This window comes from Lampris incognitus, chromosome 2, assembly GCF_029633865.1.
Source record: "Lampris incognitus isolate fLamInc1 chromosome 2, fLamInc1.hap2, whole genome shotgun sequence".
Taxonomy (NCBI): Eukaryota; Metazoa; Chordata; class Actinopteri; order Lampriformes; family Lampridae; genus Lampris; species Lampris incognitus.
In genome coordinates this window covers 121,278,791-121,291,048 of record NC_079212.1, presented here as the reverse complement: position 1 = coordinate 121,291,048, position 12,258 = coordinate 121,278,791, and the positions used below count along the sequence as shown (strand labels likewise).

At 41.8% G+C, this 12,258-nt stretch overlaps 1 protein-coding gene across 3 annotated transcripts in view; it reads right to left on the bottom strand.

Moving 5' to 3' along the window:
* The window catches only part of LOC130106794 (constitutive coactivator of PPAR-gamma-like protein 1 homolog), a 68,764-nt gene that overhangs the window by 16,611 nt on the left and 39,895 nt on the right, over window positions 1-12,258 (bottom strand). For 2 of the 3 annotated variants that reach the window (XM_056273049.1, XM_056273051.1), the window contains exon 15: window positions 2,195-2,318. In XM_056273049.1, coding sequence (XP_056129024.1) covers window positions 2,195-2,318 — 124 coding nt within the window. The remainder of the gene's footprint in view (window positions 1-2,194; window positions 2,319-12,258) is intronic. The other variant, XM_056273050.1, reaches the window with a different exon arrangement.

The following is a 12,258-nucleotide window of genomic DNA, read 5'->3' as shown; positions in this document are numbered from 1 at the left end:
ATCCACCCTCAATTCCACTTTCATCGAGCAGAGATGCAGAAGATAACTGATTTACTGACCGTTGATTTACAACATGAAACTGATAAGAATGGAGCTCTTAGTCCATCGCTTCAAGTTTGTGTTTCACTGAGATACTTTGCCACAGAGGCATTTCAAAGTTTAGTGGGGGATTCAGTACAAATCCAGTTAGCAGGACCATAAGATTGGTGGCTTTGGCATTGTGTTGGCGCCTGGATGATTATGTGTGATTTCCTCTGCAGCTGGAACAACAAAACAAAGTGCAGCAGAAATTCTACCAAATAGCGGGGTTTATTATTATTAAGAATTTCTGTGCGCAATTTCACAGGGTTGACTCTCCTTTTTAAGCACCAGCCATGTGCCGCGATGCAACTTGCTAAGCAGTGATAGTCCACATAGCCAAGATGCTGGATAGTGAAAAGGGAACCACAGTTGAGACACACTAATAATGCATTTAACAAATCTCAGATGTTCTTTAGTTATCAGTACCACAGGTATTCTAAGATTATCCACCTGGTAATGAGAGGGGATTGCACAGCTTTTAGCTAATGTTACTCTGTTGATATAACCGCTTGATATCCCTGTTGCCTAGGCCTACATTAACTCTGGTAAGCTAAAAACGAATCCTTACAATGCTTATAAGGCTACATGTGCTCACCCTCTCATGTTTGTGTTTTATAACACACCCCTATGCTTGACGTTTACAATGTTAATAGTTTATAATGTCACATGATCTATTTCTGAAGCTACGCTGATCTTACTATAGAAACCCTTGATTTGGATTTGCTGCAGCAGGCGATGACGTCACTGTCTGCGACAATGTTTTTGGTTAGTGGCCCCTTTACAGTCTACTAGTTAAGATGTAACTTAAGTCTCTGTGGTGCAGCAAAACAAAGATACAGCTTTAGTGTCAAACTAACCATTTTTTTTTCAATTTTCTCCTCCCTTTTTCTCCCCAATTGTATCTGGCCAGTTATTGAGTGAGGTAACTCCCAGTCGCTGCTTCACCCCCTCTGCCGATGTGGGGAGGGCTGCAGACTACCACGCCTCCTCCGATACATGTGGAGTAATCAGCCATTTCTTTTCACCTGACAGTGAGGAGTTTTGCCAGGAGGATGTAGCATGTGGAAGGATCACACTATTCCCTCCAGTTCCCCCTCCCCCCTGAACAGGTGCTCCGACTGACCAGAGGAGGCACTAGTGCAGTGACCAGGACACATACCCACATCCAGCTTCCCACCCGCAGACACAGCCAATTGTGTCTGTAGGGATGCCCGACCAAGCCGGAGGTAACACGGGGATTCGAACTGGCAAGCCCCGTGTTGGTACGCAATGGAATAGACCGCAAACTAACTAGTTTCAACGTAGCCATTAGTGTGGACTTTACACCGAAACTTACGATAGAGAATACGTTCAGCTGGTGCAATAGGCTGCAGAGCAATAAAATCAGACACCATCTCATTTTCAAATTTTAAAACTGGGATGTCAGCCAAAGAGGTCAGGGAGGAATGTACAAGTTAATATGGGTGTACAAGTCAGTCCATGCAATTCCTTAAACTGCCCAGAAGGCCAACAGCAGTTTTTAACTTCACACGAGGACAACAGAAATTGGCCCACCTCAAGGATGAGGATGTACACATCCTTGATAGGGAGGAATGCTGGTTTGAATGGGGAGACAAAGAGGCCATCTAAGTGAAGACGGAACGATCATCCCTGAACTGGGGGGGCTAAGAGTACATCTGTCGCCATTTTACAATGCTGTGATTGCAACTATTCCCCAATCCTCTGTAAATAGTACACATGGCCATTGTAACTCTAGTTAATTTTCACACCTATTTGCATATGAAATCAATCATTGGTTTCAGTCGTTATGCAACTGTGCTGTTTATAAGGTTGCGGATACCTACAGTCAGCCGAGACTGATGAAGTCACTTGGATGAGTGATGAAACATTTCTCCCACTAAACGTTGTGTCCAGATGAACTGATTCATCTTTCTGTGATTTCCTTAAAGGGGGTTATTGAGCATGCATAAAAACATGTGTAACTTCTAGTTATAGAAAGTATAGAGAATATACACATCATCATGCTCATACAATATTTTCCATAACCTTATTTTCAAATAGCATAAAAATAGTTTACCTACATAGGATTCCTCATTTCATTTTTTATTCTTACCCTCTATTTGGCCCACCAACTGACACCACCTGGATGGGGAAGCCTCCTCTTCCATGTCTGCTGCCTGCCCACTGACCCACCACAGTGCCAGCTATTTCCAGCTTCCCACCCTGTGATGAAACTGCTTGAAGTCCCCATTGGCAGAACAAAAGAAAAAGTATTAAAATGTTAATTTTCAAATGTGATTTGACATGGGTTTCATCCCATTAGAGGTCGACCGATGATCGGCCCTGGCAGATATGATGTTTGATATTTAACATTTTTATGAATACAGGCATTGACCGATCTTGCTCTTAAGAAGGCCGAAGCAAAGCTGAAAGTCAACCCTATAATCACATGGAATAATACACACCTCCACAGTTACAATTCTTATTTAGCCTACTTAATTTAACATGAACACCAATGATGTGCCACAAACATAAATGGGCACAAAGGGATGTGCGAGTTAGTATACATAGAGCACAACAAATGTAAAACAGAATATGCTGACACCCCACATATCCAGGCAACATATGTAAATAAACTCTGGGAGACACTGACCTGACAACTAAGGAATGGATAAACAAGGCAAAAGGCATTTAATATACATCATAAAATGAACAATTATCTCCTTTGTTTTCTCAACATTTAGGGGGAGGTTGTCATCTTGAAACCATATGGAAAGGTCCCTCATCTCCTTCCTATAGGCATCTTCATTGTTGTCATTTATCAGTCCAATTACTGTGGTGTCATCTGCGAATTTCTCTATGCTATTAGGATATTTGGAAACAATGTCATGTGTGACCAGAGTGTAGAGTAAGGGACCAAAAAAATCTTGTGGTGCTCCTGTGTTGAGAACTATGGTAGATGAGTAGCTGGAACCTGCTCTACTGTCTGATATCTGCCTGTTAGTCAGGGGGCCAAAACTGAAATTGCAACTTAAGTTGACGCTTTTGGGTAGAAGCTGTCAACCTATCCAGTATTCATGTTTAAACCCTTGACATATGTTCTAGCTATGTTGACATCTTTGAAAATGATTTTTTTATCATTGTAAGTGGTAAAAATCGGACCCTTTTTCACAATGCTGCCAAATAAGTAAAAATTTGCTCTGGCAATTTTGAGCAAATTTGTAATATTATCCCTCAATATATCTCCTGTGAAAGTATGATCTTAACTATTGATAAAAAAAATCAACTAATGGTAAAACAATATCATAGCCTACCACAGGGGGTGCTGTTTGCGATCAGCAAAGCTGTGATTTGATACAGCAAAAAACAGCAGCAATGACAGTGAAGATAATCACAGAAGAGTTCTACAGTTCAAACAAAACTATCAAGTAATGGGTGATTTGAGATAATAAATGGTTTAAGTCTGTTATTTGACGACCAAATAACAGTTTCCTCCGGATTCGACCACCAAGTGTTGCCAAAAAACAGGTATGCTAAACAGTTTTCCATCTGCTAGCAAGCACAGATCATTTCATCTTATTTTATTTCCAATTTTTCACTTCACCAACAGTTATAATTAAGGAGTACTATGTGCACATGAGTTTTTGTGAGCATGTGTACTGGGAATATAGCTACAGCATCTATTATGCATTTATTAGAATACTAGAAGTTTAAATCTGCTGGTTGGCTAGCCAGCTCCTGAGATAATGTAGGCTACAGCTGAAGATGTTGCAGTGATCCACTTTTTTTATTTCTCCTCACAAGAAGTGGTCAAGTAGAATAGAGACTAGAGTAGTGATACTATGTATTTGCCTTTCAGATGAGCCAATATGGAGCCAGTGGGAGCTGTAGTGTGTAAAAAATAAGAAGAATGGCAAATGATATTAATTGGGGAAAATGCTTTATTTGTCAACATGACTATGGGAAAAACAGGCAAGATAAACTGCTAAGAAAAGTATCTGAGGATGGACTGAAATGCATTAGACTTAGAGCAAGTGAACGAGTAAAATACAAAGATGTAGAATATGTTGATACTCTAGATCGAATTCAGGAGTTCCTGGACACAAAAGCCGAAGAGATCCAGTGGCACAAGACATGCCATGCTGATTTTACCCATGCCGTTGTCATTGATTGTCTTAAGCGGCACTTTGAAAACACTAAGGACACACTGGAACCTGCAAGCCACCCTCGTTCCACTAGAAGCTCAATTGCTCCAGTCATTTGGGAAAAATGTATTTTTTGTCAGAAGGATAAGCCTCGGGAAAACCTTCACAACATTCAAGTCTTATGTACATCGGAAAATATTCTTCACCTAGCTCGGCTAGACACAGTATTGAGACGCAGGCTTGCAGGAGTCAATGACTTGATTGCTGCAGAGGGCAAATATCATCTTATCTGCTACAGGGCATTCGCCAGGAAGTACCAAAGCACTACGCCAGGAGAAAATCCATATGCCATTTGCTTAGACAATTTGGCAGATGAGCTTAGAACTGGCCTTGCCAGAGGTGAAATATACTCTTTGAAAACAGTTTGGGAAAGATACTGTGAAATTACTGAAGACTTTGACTTAGAACCAGGAATATACAAATGTCATCATTTCAAGACAAAGCTTGACAAATTGCTTAAAGGGAAAGCATTATTTGTGCAATCACTGAGCCCAACTGAGCCCTTAATGATATTTCCTGAAATTACAGCTGAGGCTGCTCTCCAAAACCTAAGGAAAGCAATGGATGATGAACAGGAATCCCAAGATGACACTAAAGGAATTAGCATGGCTAGTTGTGATGATGAGATACTGAGTTGGCTGTATTGGGTGTCATTAAAGATCAAGGCAGACATGAGGGAGTCCCCAAGACATGATGTCATTGGAGAGATTGATCAGCACCTTGCAGAAGAAGTTGTGCCTGAGAGTCTGTACCTGCTGTTACGACTTCTATGCACTGATGATGGCGACCAAGAAAATATGGATAAACAAACCGTGAACACAAAGCTACTCAGCATTGCTCAAGACATTGTGTTCCTGGCATCTGGTGGACAGAGACCAACACCAAAGCACATTGGAATTGGAGTTGCAGTACACCAAGCTACACGCTCAAAGGGCTTAGCGCAGTTACTTCATGCTGCTGGGCACAGTATAAGCTACGAGTCAATGCTGAAAACAGATACTGCTATAGCAAACGAGGCTGTGAAGCAATACTTTGACAATGGTAGAGTATTTATTCCACAAAACTTTGTCAATGCAAGGCTCCCTGGATACATCATGTATGCAAATGACAACATCGACATTAATGAAGAAACCCTTGATGGGAAAGGAACCTTTCATGCCTCCCAGACTGCAGCTTTCAGACGAAGTGAACCTCAAGAACAAATCCCCAAAGTGAAGCTGAAATCAGGCAGATCAAAGTCACTCTCAATTCCATCAGGGATGTTTGAGCTCAAGGATGCTAAAATGGAATCACAGAAGCCCCCTCCAAAATTTCATGGGCCAGTTACACCAGAAATATATGATGCAGACACACAACTAACTAAATAATCAAAGAACCAGGATCTTGCCTGGATTCTGTGTAGGCAACAGAACTCGGAAGTTGTTCCATCTTGGAGTGGCTTCAACCACCTTATGTCAAAATCAGATCACCAAAAAACAGTAGCTGGAATGATGCATATCACAAATTCTCCAGCACACGACTATAACACAATCTGGACGGTGTTACAAAACTGCCACCATATGACTACACAACTGGGCCAAAGGTACACAGTCATAACCTTTGATGAGCAGCTCTACTGCAAAGCAAAGATGCTTCAGTGGCATCACCAAAAAGAGTGTGAGAGTATTGTTATTCTCTTGGGTGGCTTTCATGTGCAAATGAACTTTTCAAAGGTCATTGGCCAGCATCTTGCTGATTCTGGACTGAGAGACATCCTTGAGGAAAGTGCTGTGTTTGGAAAGAACACAGCTGAAAACATCATGAAGGGAGAGGGATGGAACCGTGTAGCCCGTGCACACAAACTAACTTTTGAAGCACTTTGGATAATACTGTGGCCGAGCTTTCTGCAATGGATGGAAGATAATGACAGCACAATAGACAACAGTTGCTTTGAGTTGGCAGATGCACCGTCAGGGCACATAGGAAGTGGAGAAATGGAAGCAGCTGCAGCATGCTATGAGGAACTTGTGCTGAAAGTTGGAGAGCTTCAAGATCTCCTTGCAGAGTTTGACAAGGCCAATGAAGAGAAGCCAACCTTTATCTTCTGGAGACAGTACATGGACCTTGTGTCTATTCTCCTTGCGTTCACCCGGGCACTGAGATGTGGTGATTGGAACCTGTACATGTCAGCCTTCAAGAGCATGATGCCTTGGTTTGCTGCGTATGATCACACCCATTACACAAGATGGGGTGCTGTATTCATAGCAGACATGGAACAGCTGGCACAGACAGCACCAGAGGTCTACCAGGGCTTCCTAGATGGTGATTTTGTAGCCAAGGAGACCAAAAACAGCTTCAACAAGGTGCCTTTCGACCTTCGCCTTGAACACATCAATAAAACAGGAAAGGTTGCTGGAGGATTGCAAGGCATCACTAGAAATGATCCAGCAAGAAACCGTTGGTCCATCACCTACAATGAACGTGCATCCTTGGCAGAGGATACCAGATTCCTGTTTGGACTGACACATGATGACGACGATGATGAGGAAACCAACAAAGACTGCCTTCAATCAAGAATCAAAAGGGATAATAACGATGTCATTCAACTTGTTGATCAGTTCCAGAGATACGTCTTCCAACAAGAACGTATGATTTAGTGTCCCTGACAACTGGTGATGTTGCCTCAGAAGAGATACTGAATGACCTTACACATGCTGCAGAGTCTGGCAAAAAAAATAATCACTGAGTTGGTGAAAAACCGACTGGGAACAAAGAACACAGACTTCCAAGACAGTCTCACCAAGAAAACCGAAAACATTCTCAAGCCTATACAGCACAGACACCAGGCTTGAACAAACTCAGATCCAAGTGTGTGAAGCCTGACAGGGATATTTTTCGCCGCATCATTGTATCCATGGAGAGTGGCAGAGAGGTCAATATGGATGAGCTTCTCCAAAAAGAAACGTGTGCAGTCCCCCTGTCACTTGCCACAACAGATTCAGTGCTCAGGCCTACAAACAAAGCTGACTTAGCCACCATACTACAAGCTGGAGCAAAGGAAACAGAGCTCAGTCCATCTGTTATGAGAACATGCACCATCATTGATGGAATGGCCTTAGTAAGAGCCATGGGAAAACCTCAAAATGCATCAACCTTTGGGGAATATGCAGATGTGTTCACACAGAGAGTGACATGTAATCTACATGGGAACATCACCAGAGTGGTATAGTGTTTGATCAGTACCAACAGAACTCCATTAAGAATGGAACAAGAACAAAACGCAGCACTACTCAGCGAAAGGTTTGCACAATTGTGAGTAGAGATGTAAAGCTACCTGCCAACTGGAATAGCTTCAATGAAATGGATGAAAACAAAGCCAACCTTACCCACTTCCTATGAACTGAGCTTGAGAATCATGTGCAGCATTATGATGAGGAAATTGTTATCAGTGGAGGATTTGAGGATCCTGAAAAAGTCACGTCAGTGGCTGGGATTGATGTATCTCACCTACAAGCTACACATGAAGAAGTGGATACACGCATACTGCTACATGCAGCTGATGCAACAACAAAAGGGTATCAGAGGTTCATCATTCAGTGCCGAGACACAGATGTGTTGCTGTTACTTCTTGTATTTGCAAACCAACTGAGCCAAGAAATTTGGATGAAAGCAGGGACAGCTAAGAAACCACGCTACATCAAAGTTCATGATATCAAACTGCCAAATGAGATGCTCGATGGTCTGTTGGCATTTCATGCCATCACTGGATGTGACACTACGAGCCAGTTCACCGGAATCGGAAAAAGGACAGCATGGAATGTGTTCCAGCAGTACCCTCATCTTCTCCACAACTTTGGTGAGGATGAAGTACCAAGTCCCACTTCTCTATCCTTGGCAGAAAAGTTTGTATGTAAGTTCTATGACCTTAAGTCAACCAGCAACTCTATACAAGAAGTTCGCTGCGCTCTCTTTCCGAAACTTAAAGCCAATGTTGATACTTTACCACCAATTGAAGATGCATTGTCAATGCACATCATGAGGGCCCACTACCAAACAAAGGTTTGGAAACAGTCACTAGTGACACATCCACAGCTGCCCTCACCAATCAATTGCGGTTGGCACATGATGAATGGTATGCTGGTCCCCCAGCTTCTTACCAAGGAACCTGTACAAGCCACATGCTTACAGCTGACAGTGTGTGGATGCAAGGAAAGTAGAAGTCAGTGCAGTACCAGACATTGTCTCTGTCGCAGAAGAGGACTGTATTGCAGTGGGGCATGTGGATGTGCCCGTGCAGCTTGGCACTGAAGATACTAACGGTGAAGAAACAGATCTTGATCTGGATGTTGTGGTGCGGCCGCCAGAAAAAAAGCACATCACCACCGAGATCTCCTGTGTGCACTGCTCATCCCTCCACATCAGCACGCGCACTGAGGGCGCATGGGCGTACTGATCGCTCATCTGTAACCAGCAAACCTAGAGTCAATAGTGCCTTCTAGGTCCTGATGGTATGTACCTGAGATTCTAGACTTACGTTTCCTACCTTGCTGTGCTTCCAGTTGTCGTGCCATTCTGACCCTGTGTCTCTCCCCTCCTCAGTGTCTCCTGTGCCCCCTCGGATTCCCGGGCCTGTCCTCTGGGTCCCCCCAGAGTGTCCTCGCAGACCCCGGGATTCTAGTGCCCCACGCTGCCTTGACTACACCTCGTCTCCCGGGCTCACGCCTTAGCCTACACGCACACTAACAACACTTCCAACATTCCCATTTGGCACACATGCACTACACTCGCTTTGCACTCATACACATAGTCAGTGACACATCTCATATCCAGAATTCTAGTTGCGCCATACACGTCCCGCAAATTCCCCTCCCTGTTCCCAATAAACACGCCTATGGGCTTGAACATGCCCAACCCCTGAGTTGCTCTGGTTCCTTCCGACCCCAACACTGGATTCATGTTATTATTTTAGTTTTTATTTATGTTTTATGTTATATTTTGTATATATTACATACAATGGTTCCATTACTGGGAAGATGATTCTCAGTAATAGTAATCCACATCAATATTTTGTGTTATCATGGTATATCCAAGTGTATTGTCAAAATACAACATAAAAAAGTCAAATAGCATTAGCACTAAAGGTCACCTCTAGAATTATCTAGATTTCCGCTTGGACATTACAGTATTAAAACCTGTGCAGTATTGCACTGTATCACATTACTATGCTTTAACTTGGCACAGGTACCTATCATACATTAGAATCATGATTCCCTCATGTCCCGTTTGATATACAACCCCTTCCACAAGGCTGTTCACTTTTAGCTAATCTGAAATGGAGCCAGAATGTGTCATGTGCCACCAGTGCTGGGGAGTAACGGAATACATGTAACGGCGTTACGTATTTAGAATACAAAATATGAGTAACTGTATTCACATACAGTTACAATTTAAATGTATGGTATTCAGAATACAATTACATTATTGAAATTAATGGATTACTTGAAAGGATTTATTTCTTAGTTTACTTGTTTATTCGCTTTCAAATTAAATAACAGCAATTCAGCGGATTTCCCAGAAGCCCTCGGGTTAGTGCAACTACATGAACGGAATCAAAGTCTCTGACGGAATGCATGCACGTACCAAGTAAATGAGATGGAGTTGGCAGATAGCCAAGAGAAGAATGCCTCTCAATCATGGAAGTTCCAAAAAAAAATGTAATTATAAAAAAGAAAAAGGTGACACATGCAACATCACTGTGCAGTGCAACCTATGCTTGCCTGCTGTCAGCGTTGAAAGATTCGACTTCGAACTTGAAGAGGTATCTTGAACTAAGTTCTTTTTTGTCTGACTAAAGTTGTCTGATAACTCACTGGTTAGTTTGGCTAACTTTACTAGCTAGCTACCTACTTAGCCAAATTGCCAACTGACTATCTGGAAGCATTTTCAACCATGGCTATTTATGTCTAGCTAACTAGCGTTAGCCATGTCGTTCGACTGCCATTTTGAGACAGCTAACATTAACTTATAGCTATTTCTATGGGTATTAAGGTGCAGTACTGCTCTGAAAACTGTTAGAATGTTAAAATGTTTTTAAACACTGTTTTAGTTGTATTCATGCATGCCCCTATTGAAATGTGTTTATAGTTGTGTAAATTAGTGATACCAATGAGCAAGCAAAACGGTTTCCTTACATGGTCAACTACACAGGGCTTCCACTGGGCGATGAACATGATGTCTGTGCAATAGGCTCTCATGTAGTGTGACTTGTAATATGACAGTCAATTGTCTGTAAGTGTAATGAAACCATTAGGTTGGTTCTTGTGAGATTTATACAGCAAACTTTTCTGCAACAGTAACCTACTTAATGTTTCTCACAAACTCCATTCATTTCTTTGTTAGCAATATGTAGCCTACCTAATCAACTTTTTTTCTTTTGCACTTTTTTTTGTCTTCTTAGAGGAAGCATTCCAGTGCCATGCAGCGAGCAACTAAAAGGCCATCAGATGATGGTGATGAATGCAGTGCCAATTTCACCTGTGTACCTCCATTGAAACAAGCAACACTCAGCTCCCCATCTATCACCCAGAGAAAAGTGAATGCACTTATTTTTGAGTTCATAATTGGAGATGTGCAAGCCTTTTCTTTAGTGGAGAATGCCTTATTCCGTAAGATGATCGAAAGAATCAGTGGAGGAAAGACACCCATGTGCAGGAAAACATTAATGCAGCATACTGATAAAGGATTTCAGAGAATGAAGGAGACAGTAACCTAAACTCTACTACCTAACTACCTAAATGTTAGTTCAACAGTAAATTCAGTAAAACAGTATGCTATATTTTAATCTCTGTCGAAGGTTTTTCATTCTAACAGCTATGAAAATAAAGAAAAGGGAAACTTCTCTTCTTTCTTTCTTTTTTTTTTTTTACCAGATAAAAAAATCATAGATCTTTTGTGTTTACATACTCTTCTAGCCTTTGTTAATATATATTTAAGGTGACTCAAAGCATTCAGCCAGTTGATACAATAGAAGAAACAAAATAGTCTACTCAAGTAAGTAGTATTGTGTGAATGCTACGTATACTGCTACACAAAATGTAAGAAAATATTAAAGTAATCCACACTATTTAGAATACTTTACTCACATTGAGTAATCTAACGGAATATGTTACAATTTACATTTCATGACGTATTCTGTAATCTGTAGCGGAATACATTTTAAAGTAACCCTCCCAACACTGTGCCACAAATGTTTGCTGACAAACATATTATCAACAACCACATTTGTTTACAAACATGTTGAACACATTCATTTCAGAATGCAGAGAGGGGTGAGGCCTCGTACACAGAGCTTCCTTTTACAGCACAGAAAATGAGAGGTGCGTTGCTCTGGAGCAGCTTGGTCACACTTTTCAAGTGAAGTGCTTCAAGCCATGCTTGTGGCTGTTAAAAATATCACCTGAAAACAGACCAGAGTGAGAAAAAGAGTGAGAGAGACAGAGAGACATCCAGAGAGAGAGAGAGAGAGGTGCCCAATAGGGCACCCTCCTCTGGATGCCCTTAAAAAAAAAAGTGCAGAGGCACATGTGGACCTCATGACTGCATGCGGGACCTCAAAAGCCGCACAGCTTAGCCCGCCTACAACACGGCTCCACTGAAAACACCCAAAATGCCCCTACTAAAACAAAAAACAAAAACAAAAAAAACCCCAACATGTACAGGGCCTAACTGCTGCTAATCTACACCCTGTGTGTGCACGCATGTGTATGTGTAAGTAAATGTTACAATTCAGCCATAAAGGCAAGATGATAAATAAAATCAAAGTAGCCGAACACGTTTCCCAGCCGAGAACACAAGTATCACCCGTCCTGCATATTTTATTTGTAACCCTGTATAAGTAGGCCTGCTTGTAGTTACTCAACCAAGCACATTTTGGCATTTAATTCGGCCAGATTTGGCACACCTTGCATAATTGATTGCTGATTGATTGAATAAG